This window comes from Rhipicephalus sanguineus, chromosome 1 (genome assembly GCF_013339695.2).
Source record: "Rhipicephalus sanguineus isolate Rsan-2018 chromosome 1, BIME_Rsan_1.4, whole genome shotgun sequence".
Taxonomy (NCBI): domain Eukaryota; kingdom Metazoa; phylum Arthropoda; class Arachnida; order Ixodida; family Ixodidae; genus Rhipicephalus; species Rhipicephalus sanguineus.
This window is the reverse complement of record NC_051176.1, coordinates 332612155-332639062: the sequence shown is the minus strand read 5'-3', so window position 1 is coordinate 332639062 and position 26908 is coordinate 332612155. Positions and strand designations below refer to the sequence as shown.

Here is a 26908-nt window from a genome sequence, read left to right as displayed (position 1 = left end):
TGCGATTACCATTACGTTCAATAATCACCGCTGTTCGCGCCCCTTGCGGATATAAAATCTCTTCTAAAAAACTTGTGCTCGATTATTAGAAACGCTGCACGCATAGCCACTTCAAATTGCCTAGGGGTCCTATTGAAAAATCACGCGCAATCCCTTTAGGTACAGTACACCGAAATCACAAACCAGACGTGGCGCGTGTGCAAGTTACACGGCAATGCCAAGCTGACGCTGAACAATATGTGGTTTATGTATTCGTCATTATAGCAATATATTAGTTGATGTAACAAATGTCAAAGAAACGACGACGTACCATTGAACAAGAGCATAACTGACGCTCCGGCTTACCTGTTTACGGTGCGGAATCAACAGATCGACTCCATGAAAGCGTGAAACGTACCCCTCGATCTCGATCGCTGCGGCATTCCTAAATTCGCCGGTAAACTGAGTCAGCTACTATTGCTGTAAAGATAAAAGGGCGTCTGCGAACTGAAGCGAAAGGTGCTTCCGTATATACGTTGCCGCCGAACAATTTGAACGCCAACGGCCACGGAAAAGATGGATACAAATTGGATTTTGGTCCAGTTAGTCATCACTACAGTGTTCTAGAAGTTTGTAGTGCGCTCACTGAGCGGCGGAGCGTGACGCACTTCATGTCGCCGCCGACAGGCGGCGCGGCTCCCAGCGTCACCTGAAACTTTCCGGCGGATTGCTGGGCGCGGCTAGCGCGCGTTGCTGTTTTGCGCGCAAGAAAAGTCAAAGTTACGGTGCGCAACACACGGAGCTTCTTTTGATGCAACTTTTCTGTGAGTTGTGAAATAAACTGCTGTCGCTGTGACTGATTTACGAAGGGTGGGCAATGTTTTAAGCGGCTATTGCGTGGATGAATGCTCCTCCACGTAGCCGCTGCAGTAACAGATAGGGCGTGTAGTTGGGGGGCTGAAGTTTTTCTGAAGTTTTTTGTCCTGCTGATCGATACGATTTCAATGCCCTTTCGCCACTGTAACGATCATAGCGACTTCACTCTCGCCTTTAGAGCCCCACAACAACGCCTCACTTTTTTTTTTCTTTTTTTTATTCGCATATATGAGCTGAGGAGAATCTGTTGCTGGGCCTGTTGGTATACATACTTGAAGAAACGAAAAAACCAGCTTACGGACGCTTACACAAGAAGAGAAGACACTCGCTGGAACTAGCAACAGGTTTAATGAAACCACATAACGTTCCCTGATAAGCAAAGCGCGCATGCCTCGTACATAAAACACGTGTGATTCACAATAAGAGAGAATGACATCTGTAACCACATTTTTAAAAAATAAGCAATCTCTTTCTTTGATAGTGACAGATACAGTAATTCATTTGTTCGAACCATATGTTTCCAGATTTCCGCTTCAATCACTTTCCGTTCGTATTAATTGCGTGGTTCCCTTACCAATAATTTGCGTGCCTTTCAGATCAGGAGAACAGCCGCACACCCGGCAATGAGCAGGCAGATTTGCTCCTCCTCCTGGCCTGATAGACGTCTGAACTGATTTTATTTACACAAACCCCTGCATGCCTATGTATGCGCAAATGCTTGCCATGATTAACAATGCAGAAATGGTCACGACCAATAAACAGCCGACGACGACGTTGATCTAACAGGCACTGGAGCATCCCAAAAGGAGCCCAATCCCTACGAGTCTCCCGCTTCCTAATGACAGCTACTTCAGTCTCCCCTCTACATCTCCTTTTTCTATACGAGTATGGTTTTGCTGTCACCCCTCTCCTGTTTTGTTTTGCTTTTTTTGCTTTTATTGTTACCGCACTTGACTACGCGGTCACTCCTAGCTTCTTTGGGTCCAGCTGTTTTTGTTGTCAAACGCTGCCCCAGCAATTTCTCTGCACGTACGCTGCATGCCCTATGTGCACGACCGCCGGAGGCTGTAGCGCGTCCCTCCCGTCCAGATGCAGCGGCGGACCGTCTTTGAGACAGTTGCAGTTTGCGGACACACACAAATGCCGATCCTTCAGAAAAACAAGCATACGTAAGTGCAGCAAAGCGGCACGAGTGGTGCCGATCGACAAAGGTCCTTCAAACGAATGAATGGCGTGAACATACACTGCAGGGGAATCAGCTTAAAAGAAGAATAAAATGCTCGACCCCCTCCTCCCTCTATTTTTTTTTTTTTGGTCTCTTTTAAGTGTCATTGGGGTGGCCCTCTTACCGCCTTCAACTCCGCGTTTGTTGATCCCCCCGGAACTACATCGTAACCAGCGTAACCCCGACCAGGGGACGCGCTTCGCACCCCGCAAGAGAAGTTTTCAGGAGAAACTGGCGGCAGCGCCCCTGGCGGGCGCCCAGGCTGTCGACGCGGAGAGGGCCATGGCGGCGCGGCGCAGGGATACGGCAGTGAGCCCACTGCCCCATTCTAGTACACTGTAGTCATCACTGAAGTCCTAAAACGTTGACACTTCAATTAAAAAGCAGCTATACATATTAAGTCTAAACATAAGTAACTCTCTAGCTATCCAAAGCAAAATAACATATTTGAATGATTCATTGGCTTGCGCAAAACAATTTCTTAAAGTGTAAAATTTGGGTGGTTTAGCGCCCCGAGCAGGGAAAATGCGAACTAAGATAGCCGACCGCTAAAAGAGGAGTTAGTAGCTCCACTCTGCGCGCATATCGATGGAACTCGCCGCGGTCGATTTTTTCGCCCTCTGTGGCGATCGCGAGAACTTGAGACTTTCCGGGGCCTTAGGTCACGTGCACCATAGAGTTTCCTAAAATTAACTAGAGGGGACTCTGGCGCTGCGATCGTTCAGCTACCATGGGAATGATGGGTAGTACACAAATTTGCCTAGTCTTCGTGCTTGCGGCTTCAAACGTACTTGTGGCTTTGTTTATTGTGTGTTTTGGCTTTTGTTTCGGATAAAAGAATAGACCGTTGTGAACTTCGTGAGCAGATTTGAATTGGTGAGCCTAAAAGGGTTAAAGTAGTGAAGTGAAACTGCTGACTTTTGCTGAACTTCGTTTTGCGACAAAGCGGATGCAGCCGACGCGGAGCCAAACGGAGCCGAAAGTACGAAGTTTAGACAAATTTGTGTACTACCCATCATTCCCATGCTGGCTGAAGCGTCATGCGTTGCAGCTCCCATAGACACTAGCGCCAGAGTTCCCTCTAGTAAGTATTGTAGGAAACTCTATGACGTGCACTGCTGTTTCGATGGATGGATGCTATGAGCGTCCCCTTTATAACGGGGCGGTGACATGTCTGCCACCAGGCTCGAAGGATAAAAAAAAGAAAAAAGAAAAAAAACTTCCTTGTTTCATGTTGTCCTAATGCCTTATCTACATTGATTAAATCTATGTTATTATAACAAAAAATATAAATTCACAGTCCATCTCTCTGCCTCTTAAGGCAGAATAACCTTTTTTCCCCCAATTATTTATTTTTGTACTTTATTCAAATCGGATATGCAGCGCCACTGCGGCGGCCTGCTGGCAAATTGTCCCCGTTCCCTCCGTACCGCCGCGCTTGGCCGCAGCAGGTTGGCAATGACCCCTAGCAGCGCAAGCGTGTGTACGCGGCGAAAAAAGTCGACTTCTATCTGCTCTTGCGAGTTCGCATGTCATAAAAGCTACAAGAACACGGCCGGGTAACTGCCGAATGTGCAATTTTATCATTTTCCATGGAATTCGTACGAGGCTGATCGGCGAAAACGTTGGATCGCAGCCGTTCAGCGCGCCCGATAAGCAAACTGGTCCTGTCTTCGCACAGTTTCTTTCGATTTCTGTCCAAGTCACTGGCTATTGACACCCTTCCTCGCCCTTACTCCCGAATTTTTTTTAAAATTTTGCATGTGTATGTATCATAGGTCGGTAATCACTCATGAGTCGACTGACTCAGACTCAGATCGGGTCGTGAGTCTGAGACTGGGTGAGTAATATTTTGGTGAGTTTGAGTCCGACTGAGTCCAGCTGAGGGAAATATTGGTGAGTCTGAGTTCGAGTGAGCCCTAAGCGCAATATATATTTCTTGAGTGAGCCCGGGTGAGCTCCACCTTTTGCTGCCGACTTGTGGTCCTATCTACTCATCTTCAGCATTACTATCAGCCTTATATCGGCTTAAGTTCATACTCAAGTCTATTCACACATATCTCAACACACTAGGATTCACGTGCCACCTTAATATTTATTGATCAGAGGTATGAGTTAGAGGAAGGGGTGCTATGACCTCCCCCAGCAAACTCTTTAATGGGAAGCTCTTGATAAAAATATCTCTTGTGAGTTGCATATTTCATAAAAATGTCCTTACTGGATTGATATACGATAATGATGATATATGATAACTCGTATTTGAAGGTGCTAGATCGAAAGGCGTATCGTATAGCACCGATTATGTGAGATATTGGCGTTAAAAAGGATTGACACTATGATCCAAAAAGCTAATTTTACGGCAACGGACTAATGAGTCAACTCACTCAGGCTCACTCAGACTAAGGTGAAGGCGTGAGTGAGTCCGGCTGAGTAATGTATAGGTGAGTTTGAGTCTGAGTGAGCCCGGTTGAGAAAAAGTTGAGGGAGTCTGAGTCTGAGTGAGCCCTCAGAGCAAAATATATTTCTTGAGTGAGTCTGAGTGAGCTCCAATTTTTTTGCCGACCTATGATATGTATACACGCACACATTGAAACGCGCACGGACGAAGATACATAAAGTATGATTTAACCCCCACCGAAAAAAAAAGTTCTGGCTGCGCTACTGCCCCAGGTAATATTGACACATTGTTGGTTCCCTTGATCCTCTTATTTACTGTTTGCCCGAACGGAGATTTGTGGCAACGATTGCGGCGCAAGACACTCCTCTGCAGTGCCCAATTTGTCGGCTGTGCACGACTGTAGGACTGAGGGGCCTCAGGATCGGCTTCATGATCGCACGATCTAGACAAAAAACACAGTTGCACATGTTCAAAAATATAGTTTAGCAAAGTGTTTGACGTACCAACAACGCTAGAAAACTAAAAGACGGGAACTTCATGCGGTCTCTATCTTTTTATCGTTGCTAATATGTCATTTCAACTATCCCCGCTTTCTGCTAATGCGCGCCCGTCACAGGACAAGCGACGCGCGAGGCTGCCGATAAAAAGTATTCTCTATCGTACGCCAAGAAAAAAGTTTACTGGCTTCTAAACGCTCGTCGTACTCCACGCTTTTTATTTGTGCGACGCATTTTCCGAATATTTTCGACGGACCGACGGCACTTGGAGTTCTTACCTCACGCAGTAAACGTGATTAGCGGCGTACAAAGTCGCCACGCCGAAGCGAACTACTTCGTTTCAAGTATTCCTGAACGTTTGCTATCCGTCCGTAGCCGCAAAGAAGCAAGCAGGGCTTGTTTTGCGTTCATATTTTCACGCATCGACGTTCGCCACACACAACTTCGAGGTACGCGCCGGGAGGAGAACAGGGACAAAATGCCCGAAGTGGCCGCATTGGCGCTGCGCACTCGGGAGAGCGGTGGCGCCATCAACTGAGCGCACGAGGACTATACACGCGCTATCCGCACACCCGCTCCGCACGTGGCGGGACGACTGCCGCCCGCAAAGGGAGGAGGAAAAACCGGAAAGACGCTAATCGTCGCACACGGGGTACCGGTTTTTCCTCCTCCGTTTGCGGGTGGCAGGTGTCCCGCCGCGTGCGGGTCCAATACGCAGAGCAGCAGCGGCGAGTGGCGCGCGCCGGCGCCAGTCTGTCTGCCCGGCTACGACGCCACTCCTAGAGTTACTGTATATGCTACCTTTAGGTAGCAGAGTTGCGCATAGGTCCGCCATCTTGCCCGCCGTGACATCCACGCTACGCAGGAAAGCCACCTCTCTGGAATGTAGGAGCCGACGCGGCTGCTGTTGTTGCTGCTGTCTTCTCGGCCCAGCAGATCCGTGTACTTTCTCGCGTCGCTGGCGCAATGACTTTCGATTCGAAGAAAAAAAAAAGAATGGAAAGCTCGGAGAAACAATAATTTCAGATGGAACAGGTGGAAATGGAACTGGTGGAGATGAAACACTTTCGCAAGTAATATTTTTGTTTTAAATGGCAAATAGGAAAAGTGCGACGGTCATGATTCTGGACCAATTAAATTCAGCCTAATTATTCGTTTCACGTAGTTTTTGATGCAGCGCTTCAAAAGATTAAGTGAATAGCTCGAGAAAACAAGTGCTAAAATTATCACTGTGTTTTACAAATAGCGCAAGCGAACGAGAATTTCGCGTACGGCTAGGTAGGTGTGGCATATAATAAACACTTGGTCGTGTTTGAAACTTTTATGCCGCACAGTGCTCGGAATGAATCATGCTGCATGTTGTGACCTTCACACAGTCACTCGCGCATGTTTTTACCGTTTTGTCCCGTTCGATTTTTAGCCAACCTTTGACCAGTGGGAGAGAAGCGATATATATCCTGTTCGTTATCGCCGGCTTCTGACGTCTCATGCGCAGCAGCCACTTGAGACGGCGACGGACGGCGGAGACAGACTTGCCACATGGAATCGAGAAGAAGGCCTTTCCGTGCTCTTGTCGGTTCGTGCAGTGGGGAGCGCAGCATTCTGTCATTGTCGCAACTTCGCAACACTGAGTCAGGGCGCTGCGCCGCGCAGACGTTCGCAAAAACGGACAGCAGAAGACACCACCACATCAACGACAAACAATCCGAACTCAGCCGAACCATCTTGCGCTTCGCCAGACGGCTTGATTTGGCTTGATACAGCGGTGGTGGCGCGGCGATCGCCAGCACCTGCGCGGCCGTGAAGTTGGCTTTGCCTAAAACGGATGCTTTTTGCGCACGTGAGCGCGCTGGGCGAATGGTGGCGCGAGCGGCGAGTTCTATCAGAGGCGCAACTCTGCTCCCTAAAGGTAGCATATACAGTAACTCTAGCCACTCCTCCCGCTCTCCGCCACCAGCAGCGGCGAGCCGCGCGCGGCGGTGGCGGAGAGCGCGTGAGATGCCGGCTCCGCGCTCATACTCGCGCATGCGCAGCACGGCTCATGATGACCCACGCGAAATCGGCTCCGGCTAGGCAAGTGTAGCTAACGCTACAAAAAAAAAAAAACGCTGCCATGCTGGGCTGCGCGCGGGAGTGAAGGCTGACTTCACAGCCGCGGCTGGGGGTCACGCTTATTTAGCGCAGCCCAGAGAGGATTATGGCGGCGCGGCGCCCAGGAAGCCGTTTGTGAAAAAGTCTATACTGATCACAAAAGAACACGTTTCTGATTAAACTCCAGTAGTGTCGCCGAAGTGACAGTGTCATCAATCCACTGTCTTCACAATGACATTCATAATGATAACTCATGAAGACGATTTAATATTTATGTACCAGTTTTTTTTAATCTGTTAACAAAGTACGACCTTGAACATTGTAGTCACTGCTATATTTCAGCCTGCAGTCACAAAATATTTCGAAGGCCCTAGTTGCTGCTGTATATGAGCTTGTCTCAGTTTACATAATTGTGCTATATTTGTCGGTTAAAAGTAATTGCAATGTTCCTTTTGTAGGGAAGAAGAAGACCATATGCGGCAGTGGCCCACGACCTCAGCTGAAAGAAGCGAGGGCGAGCTGTTGGCGTTTGGACTGTGATTCTTCTGTTGGTTTTCGCCGCCCGCCTTCAGCGTCCGTGAGCCTGCTTTTCAAGTGCTACTTGTCGCCAATAAGCCTCGTTCCAGAGTGGTGGAGGTGCGGGGTACTCAACCTGGAACTCCGAAACAGGAGACCGCCCGCTCCCCCAGAAATGGCCGACGAAACCACCCAGCAAGGCACGGCCCAACCTCCGATGGTCATCGTGGCCCACTGCTGCATATGATCTTCTTCTTCCCTACACTTTGTTAAAGCTTGTGAACATTTGTTTCAAATAAAATGTTGTGGAATTCTTGAGTAGCTTGGAAAATGGTTGCCTTACTATTTGAACAGTATTTGATTCATATTCATATAAGGGAATAAATCCATTGTTGTAAGTAGCGTTCTGCTATACATGTATCTCTTCTGTGTATCCCATTGAGTTGCTGCACTATCCAACTTTAATTATGCTGTACCAGCATGCCCAGTCTTCAACATTAGCACATTAGGTCATTTAGCTATGCTCCCTTCGATGGAACCAAAAAAAATATATAAATATGTGAGCTACGCGCATGATTTACTGCACTGTGGAACAGACAGTAATCAGAAAAAAATTTATTACTAAAACCTGCATAAAACACCTTTGTATCAAGCAGGAGGGCAAAGCAGGGCTACATGTACTGCACATTATTGACCCGAGATGTCACTATGGCCCAGAATTCATTGCCTTTAGTGCGTGGTACAACATTCGATATGTTCACTTAAATGAAAACAGCAACCTAACTATTAAGGGGTAAGCAAGTTTCTCGTGTGAATTACAATAAAGCAGGTTAACCAAATAACAATGGTGCAATTATCAACACATGTTGGCACGTAACAAAATCATGTAGCAATGTGACACACCTACCATACAAACTGAGAATCAAAACGGTAGTCTGCCATATTTGGTGGTAAAACAGTGGCAGAACTTCTGAATGCATCACTATCCCAAACAGAGTGCTTGAGCTTGCATGTACGAAGGCTTCTTAGGCAGTGCGAGAGGATACCAGCAGATGCAGCTTTTGTAACCTCCCTTTGTAATCTCCCAACTTTTGGCTTTACTTACTTTGACCCAGAGCTACTCCGCGATGTTTTCCACATGAGCAAAGCTGTCAAAAGCCCAATGAACAAATGGCTTTATAAGTCTGGCACCATCATGTTTATCCAACATTGGCATTATATGCCAAAGAAAAAAGTGTATATATTAATGCTCAACAATGAATGATATCCACCAGCCAGTTTAATCATCTCAAAACCTGGAGATGATCCTGAGAAACAGATGTTATGTACGAGTGCCAATCAGTCATTTATGGCTGGAATAAAGCACAAGAGGCCCATTGTTGCGCTGAGTTGTTACAGGGTTGGATGAACGGATATATCTTATAACATCATGTTTAATATGTGTTGTGGTTACAGTGTCCAAAGCTCGTTATGTTTACCATTCAGCTGTGTTGACTATCAGCCTTTAAAGTTCCTATAACATACTAAACAAACTACCGTTTCTTAATAAAGATTCGATTCCTGAAGAACACAATTTCATTGTGAAGTTCCCTATTCCTATGTCACTAATACTCAGGCCTCCCCCCCCCCTTTTTTTTTGCTATTCTCCACTAGAGCATTGTTGACCGACCTTTTTAGACTAATGGCTCTGGCATGCCACTCATATCTTCACTTACTTCCAGCTGAAAACTGTGACTTGCTACTAAACAGCTATGCCACCAATGTGAAGCTCCATGAAACATCAGAAAATTAGCTGGATGGCCTTATCAGGCAATTTAGCACTTCTTTCTATCTTAATCCATGGAGTTTACATTGCTTCCTCTACAAGAGCATACTTGTTTACGGCTGGAATGTCCCTGTTGAGTGTAACTCCAACACCACTGCATTAAGGCTTAAAACAGACGACCTGACACAACACATTCAATAGAAACACACAAAAACGAACACCCAGCAACTTTCAAGCAAGAACACTAATGACAGTGGCAATCCATGGCCCTAAAAGACCATGCCCACCTTTGTCTCAATTAATAGATCATGAATACTGGCACACAAAAATATATAACAATGTGCCACACAGACATCCTTTACATTCAGGAGTTTGAAAAATATACAAATATACATTATACACACACTTCATAGACCTGCGCAGAGCAGGCAGACTGTTCAGTACCACAAACCTGGATTACAACTGTGGTCAGCGGTGAAATCACCAACAATGTACACCTGTGCAAGCATTTCGATTGAACACATTCTTGAAGCACAGTGTGTACACTGCAAAAGAAAGTATGCTAGAGATAATCTTTGTTGGTTGGTCAGGCTTGCCTTTCAGAAACAATGCTCAGCACTGGTGACCCAATACACCAACAATTTTCCTCCAGCTACCCACTCCTTTTCTTCCAGCTACCCATGTGTAATATACATATGCGTTTTCTTTTTTTACAATACATATTTCTCATAAAAATCCTGTGACAGACAGGCCCGTGTTGTTTTCACACGCAAACATTACACTGAGGCAGGTATACTTTGCCGCAGGTACAGTGACACTAAGTAACTAAACTTGTTCATTAACTTTTTAATTATTTAACTTAATTATTAACTTGAGGGCAGTTGTTCACATTAGAAAGCTGCAGTGCATGAGAATTTATGGCATATCCATTTTCTACAAATCACAAAATTTACATGCAATTTGCGATATTCCAAATCAAGTGTTCATGACAATATCGAAAGCAACCGCACCCGTCGCCCAGGAAAGGCGGGCACTCTGCTATGTCTGACCAGAACTTTGCATGACAAGGAAGTGACGGAATTTGAATCAAGGTGCATCAAAGGAGAATCTGGTCAGGAAAAATGGCAAGTCATCTGAAATACAAAAGTGAACTGCACATTCTTTTGCATGCAATGTGTAGTACTTAAACAGGTGTAAAAAACGCCAGGCCTGCACGGAAAGCGCAGCACAGCCACAGTGAAAGCTGGAAGAGCGGCATTTCTAGAGCCCGTTATAAACTCTATTGTGGCTACTAAAACAAGTACACTAGCAATGTACCCACTACAGCACAAATCATAATTTTTGTGAAGTTGGGAAGCACCAACCACGACATTATTTGTCATTCTGCGGAGAAGCGAGGTACCATCTGTAAGGCATTATGTGCACTTTGTTGATGCGACAGTTGATGACGATGAAGAATTATGGCTGATCCCTTTGTAATGGGTTGGAAGCTTTAAAGGGCCCACTAGTTACGTAATTCGCATTGTGTGACGCCTGGTCGTTATTTAACTCTCCCACCACGTTTTATAACATATGTTAACGTGAGAAAGAGAGAGAGGGAATTAACTTTATTGAGACCCTGAGGAAATGGATCATGAGAGCCCTATGGGCTTCCTTGGCAACCAATAGAAGTGCACTTGCGAGGAACCCACTACTCGATAAATCATCATAATTTTTGTGAAGCAATGAAGCAGCCACTATGCAATTTTTCGTAAATCTGCGGAGAACCGTGGTACCCGCTAAACACCTGTAAGGCATTATGTGCACTTTATTGATGCTGTGGCTGATGACGATAAAGAATTACGGCAGAGCCTTTGTAATGGGTTGGAAGCATTCAACAACCCACTCGTTGTGTAATTCGCATTGTGTGACGCCTGGTTGTTATTTTACTCTTCTACCACACTACATTACATATGTTAATGTGGTTCCTTCTCGATATGAAGCCTGTATAGGATCTTTTTGCAAAGCAGTGTCAAGCACCGGCATGGCTCAGAGGTAGAATACTGGGCTCCCACACAGAGGGCCCAGGTTCGAAGCTCGTTCCATCCTGGATGATTTTCTTATTTCGTTTTTTTTTCTTATTTCGCGCAATAGTGGTTACGGACACCAGCGGCGGACAACTACGGGGCGAAAAACGGCCCTTGTGATCTCAACAGCTTTCGCTGTAAAAACTTTCACCTGTTTGCAAGAGGAAGCTCCGCAGGGGTGGCCCCTGAGTTTTGTGCTTTGCAAAGGAAAATGCAGATATCGTGGTTTCCTTAAGCACAGCACAGACCGCCCCCCCCCCCCCCCCAAAAAAAAAGAATAGACAAGCCTTAAACATCACACATAAAGGCAAGGTGATTGCTGGTGCAAGTAAGATGACTTGCCACTTTCTTCGACAAGATACTGCCAAGACGCACCTGCATTCAAATTTCATCGTGGCATAGGCGGAGAGTACGGGGGGGCTGTGGGGCTCGGGCCCACCCCCGGACTTCTTCATGGGGGGCAGAGACCCCTGACGCCGGCCCAGGATATTTTTTAAGAGCTTGGGTTAGGTCCCGGTCCACTGACAACGGAGTGTTGGGCATCATGTCTGGCAGCTGTTTCACAGCGGGCTGTTTATGACTGCTTCGTTTTCATTTCAGGCTTTTATAATTCGGATCATGGGCCAGTGACAAGTAAAAAATTCCGTGGGAAAATGCTCCTAAAACGAATTTGTATGTGCAGAATACGTTGTCTTGATGAACAACTGAAGCGACCACTTAAGCTATGACAAGTTAAAAAGTTTTAAACCGCGTATCGACTGGTTTTCAGAACACAAAACTGTTACTGAGAATACAAAGCAACCCCGACACAGTCAAAAAAAGTAAAAGAAGTGTATTTTCTTGGTTGTCTACAAATGGGTACCCTTCGACATGCCTGCCTATAAAAGTGCCGAGAAAAGATGGTATGCATTTTATATTTATCAGAAAAGGGTTTTACTACCAGTTTGGCGACCGAAGAGCAACTCAAATACTCGTCCAGAAAACAACCTTTGGCGGAAAAATTCGTAACCTCAGCTTCGCACAAGGTGTACTGCTAGCAAATAGCATTTTCTACCTTCTGAGAATTATTTCTGGCCATCTTAGATTGATTTCACTGGCATAATTAAAGCTTCCTGTGCCACCATTAGCCTACCCTCTCCTGTCTGGTGCATGTTTTAACAAAGTAAAACATATCACCAGGGGCATAGCCAGACATTTTTTTCTGGGGGGGGGGGGGGGTCAAGCATGCTTCATGTATGTTCGTGCGTGTATATATACACAAGCAAAATTCAAAAATTTCGGGGGGGGGGGGGTGAAACCAACCCCCCACCCCCTGGCTACGCCCCCCTGCATGTCACTAAAAAAATTCGGCAGATCCCACTCATTGTGGGAATCGATTTGATGCAATGCAGTCAGCGAGTAGTAGCGTATGTGGCCTTTTTCGCTTTGAGCCAAGCATTACGAGGTGGATCGACGTCTTTGTGTAAATTGAAAAATAAATCCGGAGTCTCCCACTACAGAACTTCGTAATGATATCGTGGTGTTTATATTACATTATTTAATTTGGAAGTAGTGACTCCCTCCACCCTCTCTCTCTCTTATATATATATATATATATATATATATATATATATATATATATATATATATATATATATGGGGAGAGTGAGAGAGAAATGTGGAAAAGCAAGTCGGTCCGCCGCCCCCTCCGGGAAAATGAAAACTCTCCGCCTATGCATCGTGGTAAAATCCGGTCTCACGTAATGCAGCGGCTGTGTTTCCTGCGCGCTGGCCATGGTAAATTTCAACATTGCCATTAAAATTCGATTATGAATATCTCAAATTATGTGCAACTTCCGTGATTTCTAAAAGATAGGTATGCCATAAATTGACAAGAACTACAATTTTCTGATATAAAAAACTGCCCTTAAGTCAATCAATAAAGTTAATTATTGAGTGTACGTTAGTCACTTATATGTCATTTAAGCTGCAGCAAAGTATTTCCACCGCGATGTGGAGTTCATGTGAGAAAACAGAAGCCTGACTATAATAGGTTCCTTTAAAAAAAATGCCCTGTAAATTGTCCTAATAACACTTGCCTAACAGCCACAGGTCGCCAAACTCACTCATGAGTAGATTCACTCAGTCTCACGGCTGGATCTAAGTCTGAGCGAGTCTGGGTGCATAATATTTTGGCGAGTTTGTCCGAGTGAGTTCGATTGAGACAAATTTTAGTGAGTCTGAGTCTGAGTGAGTCCAGTTGAGGAAAATTTTGGTGAGTCTGAGTCCGAGTCAGTCCTAAGCACAAAATATATTTGAGTGAGTCTGAGTAAGCTCCAAATTTTTTTGCCGACCTATGGTGACAACTACTCAACTTCAGCATTACTATCAGCCCTATGACAGCTCACGTAGATACTCACTTCTACTCACAGATAATTCAACGCACTAGCGTTCATACCCCAGCTCAATATTTACTGATCAGAGGCGCGCTTTGACCTCCCCCCCCCCTCCCCCACAAAATTTTTCAAAGGAAGTTCTTGATAAAAATATCTCATGCAAGTCACATCTTTCAATAAAAAATATCCTTACTGGATTGCAATCACTGATAACCCGTATGTGAAGGTACGAAATGAAAATGCGTATCCTAGAGCACGGATTATGCGAGATATTGGTGTTTAAGTACATTGACATCCTGATCTTTTGAAAAAGCTAATTATACGCTGACGAACTCATGAGTTGACTCACTCAGACTCAGATCGAGCTGTGAGTCTGAGTGAGTAATATTTTGTGAGTTTGAGTCCGAGTGAGTCCGGTTGAGAAAACTTTTAGTGAGTCTGAGTGACTCCGGTTGAGGAAAATTTCGGTGAGTCTGAGTGAGCCCTAAGGCCAAAATATATTACATGAGTTGAGTCTGAGTGAGCTCCACATTTTTTGCTGACCTATGACATACTGCTGAACTATGACAGCGGTATCAATGGCTCAGGTTGCCTTGTCCGCAAAAATTCAAGAATCAAGAAAAGGTGGAAAAAGAGGCAAAAATAAGGAGCGGCTTCTCACACCTCACCACTTCTTTCGTTAGTTGCCTCTTAGAGGGTCGCAAGAGCAAATTCTGTTAATAGAATGACTAGAAGAAAGCTGGAGTCAGTCTAGCCATCCATGCACAATGTATTCCACGTTGAAAACCAAAGTATATCATGCAGTAATTAAGGATAGTAAGCTGGTAGCATATATGCCATGACAAGGACAAAGTGCCTATAAATAAGCAGAAGAAAATATGATGTGTACTAGCACAAAAGGCAGTAACATTCGTGAGAAAAGCATGTAACGCCTCTAAAGCACAATTCACAAAATATGAAAGTGCGGCTCTACCTTTTGGTAATAATTATAATGCCCATCTGAAGCTGCTATAATCAAATACCCCTTCCAGCAGTAGGCATGCAACTTGTTTCCTTAAATATAAAGTAGAAAGCCGACATTGTTGCCACTTTCATCAGCTTTTTTTCTCTGCTAGACCTTTTCTGAACTTACTAAAACAAAATAAATAAATGTCAGTAGGGGCATTTGGAATCATTCAAGAGTAGCCCCCCACAAATTGGGCAGTTTTTCAATCGCTTCATATCACATAGCCATGCAGCATAACTGAATCTTGACCTTGTTTATTTGTTCAGTTGATGTTTTTATTTAGCCTACAAATCTCATTTTTGGACAAACCAAATGGATAAAAATTAAAGCTACCTATTCATATTGACCTTACATAAATTGAACTAGACAGCGCGAGTACCCTGTTTCATACTAAACATAAGTAGACAGACAATGCAATCATCTGCCCCCAAGGCAAGCTTTTGACATGGTTTCATCGGGTTTCATGCACAAATGACACACATCAGTAAGTACCAGAGTGCATAACTGAGATTTCTCTTTAATCTTTTTCTCTTCTGTCTCCAATAAAGTAGAACAGCATCAGACAAATTCTGGAGGTTTGAAACGATTTCAGCTTTTTATTTAATGTTATATGAAAACATACATAAGCATCTCATCATAATATACAAATTGTACACTTCATTTTAATTGAAGTTTTCGATGTCAGAATATAGTATTCCCTATTTGGCTTTTTCGAACACTTTGCAATGGCCAAGCATGCAGTTTATTTAAGTTTGCTCCCACTGAAAAAGGCCTAGGCAGATGGATTCATAAGACATTTCTCAAGTACCCACTGTAAGCAAACAACATACTGTGCTGACGAAACGTGTGAACGGTCTTGCTCGATTGAAGAAAATATGACACTTCCTTTTGCCATTGCTGCTCTGCACTTTTATTTTGTTTTTCTGAAGTAGAAATTGATATTGTGCATTCGATTTTACAAGAACTAAAAGTCCACATTTTTTAAATATTCATGCTCAATTCAACTTGAAAAGCTCTTATTCCATCACTCCTCCCACTGCGGTCTTTCTCCTTTTTTAAAGGCTGCCAAAGTGATAAACAAAGTGTTGTCTCATAAATACTTTATTGTGGAACAACAAGGACAAAACCTGAAGAAAAGAAAGTTTCTGTTTCATGCCAAGTTCACTCAGCAAAAATAAAACGGTATGTGCCCCACTTATTTCGGGGAGGGTCCAGACCCCTATATGTATGTGTGTGTACATACAAACTTTTAAAAAAATTTAGGGGGAGAACCCTTTCCCTCACGTCCCCCTTCCCTATGTTCTGATTAAGCCAAATTGTTTAACCATAAAAGCACAAAGAACCCATCCAAAATTTTATATGCCCTATTACTCTCTATATGTGTGCATGTCAGCACACGTCAAAATGCTCAACCTTGCCCCAAGTGCACAAAAAAATAGCAATGATGATGCACACAGACATAAAGAGAGTGCTGAAGGAGGTAAGTGCTGCAAGGGCAGCATATCAACAATAACAGGAAAATTCAGGATTATTCTCATGCTCTCCAGCTCTAGATAACTAACAAAAAGATGACAGATTTGCTATTCAGCAACACGGACTAAAAAAGATCAAACAGGGCGAGTAAACAGGTGAATCAAATGCAGCGTTTCACTTGAAAGAGCCACCAATATTTGCAAGCATGCTGCCATCAGTAGTGGTATTTGCCACTCCTTGGAATTGCTTTGCTACACAGCACAATGGCCTTTCAAGTAACACCAACAAGCATTGTTTTTTTTTTTTTGGCAGATTTTGTCACACAAATCAGCTGAGGAAAGGACACTGGCACAGGCAATATTAAATAAACACAAAACAAAGCCTGACAATGGCCATTTCCAGTTTACCTAAATGTACCACTCCGTACAGGCTGCTTTTGTCCATATTTCCATGCAGCCCTGAGATGGCCCAAGTGAACAGCAGAATAATGAGGCCCCTTGCTCTTTTTACTACGTGGCTTCAATCTCTTTCTTTCTGATGGGTGTACACATGGGAAATCACCTCTCTCGCTACTCATGCTTTCAAATAGTAGGTAAGACGCGCACTTCAATAGCAGAATCAAAGCCAGGCAGTAGTAATGTTCATTTACTGCGAATTGCTTAACTAGCACCGATTTTAAGGTACATCCCCCAATATTTTCTTAGCCTTTACGTTTGCTCTAGTGCAAAAAAAAAAAAAGAAAAAAAGAAGGAAACAGAGGTCTCAAGAACAGAGCGCCAAGGCTTTACATGCGGTGCAGTGCAATTCATCATCATGCCCTCATCATGCCCATCAATGATTAATATTGCAGCAGCCACTACTTGCTCATAATGCCAAGTGCATTATAAAAATTTCCAGCGAAAAACAAGAAAAAATCTAAGGAAGCAAGCAAGTGGACAGAAAGACGGTCCTTTCTTCCCTAGTGTTTTTTCACTGGAATTTCTCATGATTCAGCTCTATAACCTCACAGTGCTTGTATATGAGCACAAAAGACATCGAAAAGGCCCCATCAAGTGGCTGACGTGGCCACAGTGATAACAATGGGGCTACCAACTCTCATGAGAGGGGGTCACAAAGCCCTCTTGCAAGATCATGCAGCTTCAACCATCAAACACAGCCAGCATATGGACAATAAGTGTAACTATGAGGTAGCCACAAACATACCCTTCTTTCAGTTCTTTTTAAAGTAAAACAAATTTCAGCCTTTCAATTCAATTACAGTTCACACATACACACAAAATATATGTTTTTAATTGCATACACAATATTTTCTCTCTACAATTAACTTCAAGTTAAAAAAAATCCGATCTTTACAGCTCAATTCCATTTCAAGAAATATATATCTATATGGGCCATTTCATATAAAGTGTACCAGGTTCTTTTTTGACCATCTCCAATCTTGCTGAAAAAAATCATGTTACACCTTCATGTGGAAAGCAATTATTGCAGCATCATTTTTCAGGGGAAAATTTTCTGGGGCCTAGGGGGTGCTTTAAATTTTGCGCTCGGAAGGCAATCTGTCCTGCAAAATAATTTGAATAAAATTATTGCTTCGCACCATTACTAGCACACATTTTTTTCTTATTCTTAATGAATTGGTCTTTCGTGACTATGATAGTTTGTTCATCTTTGCATGAATTTACATCATTTTTCTGCGTGAGGAAACACAGCGAAAAACAGCATATTTAGGAATTTTTTAAAAAGCACAGATTTCTCGCGAGAAATATAATCACGACATCAACATAACGGGCACCTATACTAACGAAAAAAAAAATAATGCTTCACCAAACAAAGCTGAAACCTCGTGCCTAAATTTCGGCAAGGTTTGAAAAAAAATACAATTTTACCCACATTACGCAGTCATTTTCGCAGTTTAGCACTTTCGCAGTTTAGCATTTTCGCAGAAATCTGAACTATAAACCATTTTATTGCACAATTTGCTAATAAATTATACCAAAAGTTTCAAAACAGTAGTTTTTGTTTTAAGCGAGAAAAAAGTTTTTGAACTTAAACAACCACATGCCTGCGCTAAGCTTCTTTTTGTTTCGCCTTCACCTCACAAAACGTCAGCGCCGGGTTGGAGTGGCTGCCCTTTCCCCATCGCCCAAGCTAGTGTGCTACGAATAATGCAAGTCACAAAGCTATCGGTCACAGATTTCAGTGATCTGGCTTTATGCAACATCACACTGACGCACCAATCTAATGAATTCTGTCTTGACAGGCAAAACTGACCAATCCCAGATCTCTGATTGGTCAGTCCTGCTTTGACAGGCTGAATTGACCAATCAAGGAGAACAAACGCAGCACAGTATTCTGTATTCCGTGGTTCGGTGAAGGACCCCAGTACCACTAAACATTGCAGCTGCAAAACGAGGACTGCATAATTCTGCTATGAACACCCCTTTGTACTTTCTAAAAGGACTCCGTACATAAATGACCTCATAGTTAGGTTAAACAATAGGCCTCCTTTATTTTGCCTTTCATAATTGAAAGCTTGCTCCGATACTTGGATGATCACTGTTGTTGAAAATGACGTAACGCCAGCGCACAATGAAGTCAGCGAGAAGGGTCTAAAGTAACGATACGTCCGTGTTCCTTTCACTGTAGTCGCTTTACGAAACCAAGCGGCCAGTTGTGCACTTTTCTGTTGAACAGCCTTTTTTGACACCCAAAGAACAGTTATGCCTTGGATGTTGTCTCGAGCCCATGTGAATAGTTCGTGTGGCGCCATAATTTGGTGATCAAACGACCTCTGAAGACTTGCTCGCGCTGCTAGACGTTTCAATGTGCCCCCAATACCGTCGCAGGTGCTCTTGCCATGAGCTGTCGCATAAAAGTGCCATTCTGCACTGATCCCAAAGTCTTGTTCATGATGGCAGAGGTTCACAAGGTCCTTTTGTTTTTGTATTGGGCTGGAGCCCCGTCGGAAAAATAAAGAATTTTGGACAAATGTGGCAACTGTGGCTTCAGTAGAGCTCTGTCTGGAAGGTGGACACTGCAACCGCATCGTGTTCTGTGCACTCCAGAAATAACAAAACTTTTCACTATAACTTCTGCGTCAGGGCAGCAGTAAACTACAAATGGCTGCAGCGTTGCTTGTTCATTAACCCAATGGTAAGCCTGTGGAGCATCCTGTACGTCTAGAAGAACGAGGGGTTCAGTGTTTGTGAGTTTTGACTTCCAATGACGAAGGTAGGTTGCTTGCTTTTTGCTGATGTAATGATGTATTTTCACATTGTCTAGCATCTCTAAAAGTTTATCTCTGAAACCTTCTGATATTACCAAAAGTGTTTAGAGTTTGCATCGTAGGCCACTGACCCACTGTTGTACCTGTATGTGTTCGAGACGAGTGTGAAAGGCTGAGCTTTTAAGGAGCGTGCTTTAGGCATGATTCGTGCCAGGGCAGACGTCACACTTCCCATACATGCAGTCTTCATTTTCTGGGTTGCATACAATTGTGGCTAACAGTTCTTCCAAAATCTTCTTCATTCCTGAACAGTGGATCATTAATTTAAAATTTTGATGCTCTATGCAGACGCAAACAGAGTGTGTGCCACTTGCTCCCGCTACCAAGCAGTTTGATGACCGCAAGCTCGCAAACATAGAAAATCCACACTTGATGTCATGGGTATTTTTCCACTCAGCATAAAGTTCCATTGTTTTAGTGGTATTGGTGTGTCAACGTGACATTGCACAGAGCCAGATCACTGAAATCTGTGACGGACAGCTCTGTGACTTGCATTATTCGCAGCACGCTAGCTTAGGCGACGGCGAAACAAAAAGAAGCTTAGAACAGGCATGTGGTTGTTAAGTTCAAAAATTTTTTTCTCGGTTAAAACAAAAACTACTATTTTGAAACTTTTGGTATACATTATTAACAAATTGTGCAATAAAATGGTTTATACTTCAGGTTTTTACTTGGAGCGCTACACTGCGAAAATGACGAGGTAATGTGGTTAAAATTGTATTTTTTTCAAACTCTGCTGAAATTTAGGCACGAGGTTTGAGCTTTGTTTGATGAAGCAGTATTTTTTAACATTAGTATAGATGCCTGTTATGTTGATATATATTTCTCACGAAAAAATCTCTGCTTTTTAAAAAAATTCCTAAATATGCTGCTTTTCGCAATGTTTCCTCACGCAGAAAAATAATGTAAATTCATGCAAAGATGAACAAACTATCATAGTCATGAAAGGCCAATGCATTAATAAGAAAAAAAATGTGTGCTAGTAGTGGCGAGAAGCAATAATTGTATTCAAATTATTTTGCACGACACAGATGGACTTCCGAGCGCAAAGTTTTAAGCGCCCCCTCGGCCCCAGAAAATTTTACCCCGAAAAATGATGCTGCAATAACTGCTTTCCACATAAAGGTGTAACAACGTGATTTTTTTCAGCGAGACTGGAGATGGTCAAAAAACAACTTGGTACACTTAATATGAAATGACCCACACACACACACACACACACATATATATGTATATATATATATATATATATATATATACAGGGTGTCCCCACTAGAGAAAAACAATAATAAATTGGGCATGCCTGTCTTCTCTCTCCACATGATTGGTGCCACTGTGCACTAGTACCTGCCAACTCTCTTTTTCATTCCTCACTCCAAAATTACTTCATGTTAAAAGCTGTGTTGTACCCCTTTTTCTTTTTTTTCAACTTGTATTTTTGAGGAACTCTATATAAGTCAAGCTTATGATCCCAAATTGAAGTTATCTCCCACACTCCTTTATATTCACTCATGCTGACACAAAGCTAATACAGTTAAAATTTGGTATAACGAAGTCTTTAAAATCAGCAATTTATTTTGTTATACTGAAACATTGTTACATTAAAACTTGACCATTTATGTGAACTAAAGGAGACGAGGGATTCATTTTTACATGGAAAGTGCTGCAGTACAAAAAAGAAAACTAATTTCATTGACGTAAAAAATAAAAAGAAAACTAATTTCATTGATGTAAAAAATAAAGTTTGTTGAAGCTGAGAACTAGAGACCACGATTTCACGCTGCACCGGCAAGGTACTCCCTTCACAGCTTTTGTATGTCACGCATAAATCCGAAACAAATCCAGGCCCAGTGTACTGTGGAAATACAGGTTAAACTAAGCTGTCGCCCCTATTGTGCCTTCGTGGCTTGTCAAAAAAAAAATACCTCGGGTGTTGCCCAGAGTGGTGCAATGCCATTGCCATCATGTAGACTGCTCCGAACCAACAGCTCCAGACCACATAGTGCTAAAAATGTGCAACAGCGAAAACCGCCACACGCCACAGAAACAAAAGAGCTGCGGTCTAAAATCGCACGAAGGCAAGGCAATGGCACCTCTGCTAATGGTAATGGTGGTCATGCGGCATTGAGCGTCAAACCATAGATGGATACAACCTACGAATAAATACAAATGCCACCTGCAAAACCTCGGCGCGCTTGTCAATCGCCTATGTAAGAGAGTCGTGCAAGCTGGTTTCCTCTAGAGCCATAAGCACGTTTTCTGTGCTAATGTAAATATGACGCATGTCGAGAACTAAGGGTTTGTCGTTCCTAACTAGAAAATGACCTGTGGCTAAGCAATGTTGACACAATCTCTGATGAAATTTGCTAGGAAGTTCATATTTTCGACATAAAACCAGCGACACGAACATGTGTCTGTACTGGCAGACCAACTAGCTGAATCACACGAACAGTGCTTGACGTCACGAGAACAAGCAAATGTGATTGGATGAAGCACCTATGCAAATCCTCTCTAGGTGGGACAGTGATTGCTGTGGGTGGAGCTGTAAATGTAAATATGACGCATGTCGAGAACTAAGGGTTTGTCGTTCCTAACTAGAAAATGACCTGTGGCTAAGCAATGTTGACACAATCTCTGATGAAATTTGCTAGGAAGTTCATATTTTCGACATAAAACCAGCGACACGAACATGTGTCTGTACTGGCAGACCAACTAGCTGAATCACACGAACAGTGCTTGACGTCACGAGAACAAGCAAATGTGATTGGATGAAGCACCTATGCAAATCCTCTCTAGGTGGGACAGTGATTGCTGTGGGTGGAGCTTGTATCTATTCTTAGGTTGTAGCCGACTATAAGAAACGTGCAAGATCCCATTACGGTGTTGTGAATTGCAGTCGCCACTATGCATGCGCTCAAAATAAAAAAGAAAAGAAAAGGTTTTGTCAGTTGTTTTACAGAACATCCACAATTTTTTTACGTCATAGCGATGCAGCTGGTAACTGTGAGCAACTCCAAAATTATTGCTCAGCTGCTCAAAACTTCTTACAGCTGTGCCCTTACCAAAAGAAGCTTTGCGTGCCTGCTCAGATTGCTTTTGCTAAGAATATATTTTTAGAAGTTGCGAAAAGCTTCTTTCTTGAGTTCAGGATTGCGGACAGTGAGCACTGAAATGGTGCACCCTTTCCCAGTAGCAGCTGCTGTAAAACGTGCTGCTCCACTTCAGCGGCCATTGTCTGTTGCAGACAGTCGCGTGGCACGCAATTTGAAAAGTGCATTGGCAAAAACTGCGCGCAACTCAACCATATGACCACTGGCCACCAGCAGAAATTTCAATTTGCTGCCTTGGCCTTCTGGGGCAGCAGTAAAACATCGTTATAACAAAACTGTAGATAAAAACGTTTCGCTATATTGAGGTAGAAAAATAGATGGTGCTCTAAGAACATGAAGTTTTTAAAACAAATACTTCATTATATCGACATTTTCTTTATACAGTCAACGTCCGATTTTTCAGACTCCCTAGGGACCGAAATCATCTGAAAAATTAGGCGAAATGAATTCACTTTTTTATGTCACTCAAGCAGCCAAATCATTACAGTAGCATCCAAAAAAGCTCCCAAAGCCTGCCAGTGCACTTATCAGGCATTTCGGTGCTCACACATGTTTTCATGAATACATTCAGTACCTGCAGAGAAACCAGTTGATCCTTCCTAGTTGTGTGCAGCACGTCTCCTACTAAGCTCATGCCATCACTGCCGGAGTGCTTACTGCAGCGTACGCATGCGTTTGCCTCGAGGGTTTGTCGTACCCACTCAGTTACTGACTGCACATGGGTGCGGCAATGGCAAGCTGCTTTTCTTCCTGAAAGCAATGCGTCTGTGCGGTGCACTTAGTGGTCTCGCACAAAGGGGCAGCAATGAAACAGTGACGCAGAGTGTTTTGGTTGTCGCCTATTAAAAGCAAGCAGTACGCTCACAACTGCACTGGTCCACATGCCCCACTGAGCAGTTAGCTGAAGATGCCTGTTGTAATAGGATTTTCAGAGCATTTAAATTGCACTGGTGCCGCTGCCGCCTGCCACCATTATGCCTCCGTGCATTTTTGGTGCTTATCCATAAAGGCATAGCCGCACTGCGCCGTGACAGTGGCCCCTTCAGATTCTCGGTATGTTTCACCTCATAACACCTTGGCATTGTGGCAAAGCCTACTTTCAAAATCCACCACGGCCGCAAACGGATGGACTCTCGAAAGCTCTGGCTCAAGTCTGCGAGATGATCAACATGGCAGCGGTGGTGGCTTCAATTAATAATTTCAGCAAATAGTTTCAGCATCCGAAATTTTGGACGTTCTTACACACTGCCTCTGTGGGGGCTTGTGGCGGTGCTGCAAAAGCATCCAAACTTTCGAGCATGTCCAAAAAATCAGCAGTTGACTGTACTACTAAAGTCCGTTATATTTAGGTTTATCTATAACAGCTTTTGTGCTTTGCTTCTACTAAATAATATTACAGTCTGCGATTAAGCCTACAAATCAATGGTGTGGCCGATTCGTGAGTGCAGTTCTGCCATGTCCTCATTGTACGGTTGACACAACACTCACTTGCACCAATAGGGCTCCGACAATCATTACACCTTAGGATATTGCATAATTGTTCAAGCTTGTCCGCCAGTTTTCTCCATATGCGTGTAAATTTAGCATAAACATGCATCCAGCATGCCAAAGATGTAGACATCACTCAGTGTACACAGCAACATTTGACTAAAAAAAAGAAAAGTGAAAGAAATACCGACATGCTTGAGTGCTACTACATGTCCACGTTTCTGAGGCTTGCATTTGCCCACCAATAGTCTCAGGGGAAAACACAGTGGCAGTGATTCAATATGCATAAAGCATCAGTCTGTGGAGAAAAGTAAAAAGTTAAAGAGAAGTTTCTCAGCCACACTTCCGGCCGATTCCCATGCCAGAAGCACTACCTGATATCAGTGCATAAAACCACAAAACTTAATTATTTATGTGAAAAAAGAAAGGCCCAGGCAAACACAAGCGCTCTAGGATATGGAAAATGGTTTGGCCCAACTACCTGTACAAAGTAATGCGTGAGCATGGAGAAAAAGGCCTAAATGTAAAAATATAACACTCTTCAATTTTTAGTACAACTGCAAAATTACAAGTGTACACCACTGTAAGCTCCCAAGTTCGTAATCAGCTCAGAAATTAATTACAAGGTGCATACTAAAGGGGTGCTAAACATGGTTTCACTTTTGTAGGCCAACAATTACAACTTCTGTGCATCTCAGGGAGCCCTTAATGTACAGTCGCCCATTTTTTTAATGTGAACGCGCGAGCATCGACCGCCAAGATGATAAGCGCCGTACAACGGAGTGGAGCGGCGAAATGAACAAGAATACGCGCATGCGCGCAATGAGCAGTCTTGGTCAGCTGCCTCCTGAGGAAAAGCCTAGCAGACGGCAGCTGCCCACGACTGTTCATAGCGCGCATGCACGTATTCTCGTTCATTTCGCCGCTGCGCTCCGTTGTACGGCGCTTCTCAACTCGGTGGTCGACACTCGCGCGTTCACGTTAAAAAAATGGGCGACTGTACAAGGCAAAAGGATTCTTACCAATGGTGCATCTAACATGTGTCACACTGAGTAGCATCAGGAACATGGTCATCAGAATGTCTGCATCAACTCATGCTGCCAGCAGATATAAACTGCAGATGCAAAATTAATGTAGCCAGTAGGAGAGACAAACGTTTTTTACATAGCCAAACTATATGGCTGTGGTACAAGACACCATTGAGCAACTCATTGAGAGCCCATTGGAAGCAGCAATCCTGGAACCAGCTGAACTAGCTTCAAACTAGCATAAAACCTGCTGCTGCTTCAAGTAAAGAGAAAAAAAAAAAAGAAAAAAAAAGGTCAAGCACAGTCCAAGAACACTCTTTAGAAATGTCTGGGAGCCCCTTAGGGCAACTGCAGCCCTGGAGTTTTAGGTTATGGTGCCTGAAGCACTCAGGGACACAAACCACCAGACTTAAGAATGAACACTAAATGCCTGCAATGGAATATGGTCTCTGTCAATTACACGAAACGTACAATTACTAACGATAATACACCAGCCCCTTCAATGTCCACCTAAAGGCTTGTGTGCTTTGCAATTTTTGCTGGCGGAGGCAGAAGCTCCTCATCATCTGACAGTATTGTGATGACATCTTCCTCTGGTGAAGGCCTTTGCTTGAGGCTGCATTCTCGTTTCTTTGTGAGGAGCTGAGGCACTTCTTTGTGGCTACCTTTGGTTCCAGAGGTTGTCTCAGTGCCAGGAAGCAAACTTCCCTGGTGAAGGGCTCCGCATGGCGAGCTGTCTTGACCATCTGTTCCTTTTTCCACGTGTGGCACACCTGCAGAAACAAGACAGCTGTTCTAACCTGAACAACTTACGGCACTTTTTAGCGGTTACCTACTTATCACAAGTTAATTTTATTAACAGGGTGTAAGCAACATAATATCTTAGTTCAGGGTTCATACAGGTTTCCAAAGCGAAAATTCAAGGATATTCAAGGACTTTCCAGGACCTGTCACAGGTTTTTCAAGGACTCAAAGTGGCATGCAAAGTTGGAATTTTCTTACTCTAAAATTTTCATAAATGACTAATTTTATTGCACTTACAATAAATAAATGCATATCACAATTATAACAAAAACATCTAGTCTTGATAACTTCTCAAGATCACAACACAAAATGAATGCTCGCAAAAGCAGTTCAGATTTCCCAAGTATAAGCTTGAAGTTCACCAAATATATTTAAAATGTATAGTGTAGTGTTATTTCACTTATATAAAGATAAATTAATGCATATCACAATGACGTTAATAATGACTAGCCTGGATCACTTTGAAATTCTTAAACAGTACAAAAAAAAAAGAAAGAAGCTCACAACACACAATGAACTGGGTTTGCCATTTTGCAGGTCCGCGCACTCGCTGCACGTGCAAAGAACTCACAGCATGCACTTGAGCGTTTTTTTTTTTAGTGTAGTTTGGAAGGGAAAACGAAGGAAGCCATCAGGAGAGCATGAAGCGTTGTGCTAGAGAGGCTGGAAAGCTATGGGAGCACAGATTTCGCCTTCGCCGCCGGTCTGTCTAACCGTGCCAGGCCCGGTGGTGGCGGCGGCGACATCACGAGACGAAAGCAAGACTGATGCCAAGTGAGAAGTTTGATTGAGCATTTGAGCGGTTACCTTGCGTAAATGTGGCGCTGGCGTTCTGCGACTCTGAGAGGACATTTCGTATGTCACTGCTGTGCGCACACTGTGTTAAATGCACCTCTATGTTTTTGTGCGGTTTCTAACACTATCA

General features: G+C 43.5%; 2 protein-coding genes across 2 annotated transcripts in view; both read right to left on the bottom strand.

Moving 5' to 3' along the window:
• Nucleotides 1-26908, bottom strand: part of LOC119379553 (E3 ubiquitin-protein ligase Topors) — a 371896-nt gene that overhangs the window by 46999 nt on the left and 297989 nt on the right. The window lies entirely within an intron of this gene.
• Nucleotides 16771-26908, bottom strand: part of LOC119379550 (uncharacterized) — a 133627-nt gene continuing 123489 nt past the window's right edge. Inside the window, exon 17 of the mRNA XM_037648852.2 lies at nucleotides 16771-25952. Within this exon, the coding sequence (XP_037504780.1) occupies nucleotides 25690-25952 (263 nt within the window). The 3' untranslated portion in view covers nucleotides 16771-25689. The remainder of the gene's footprint in view (nucleotides 25953-26908) is intronic.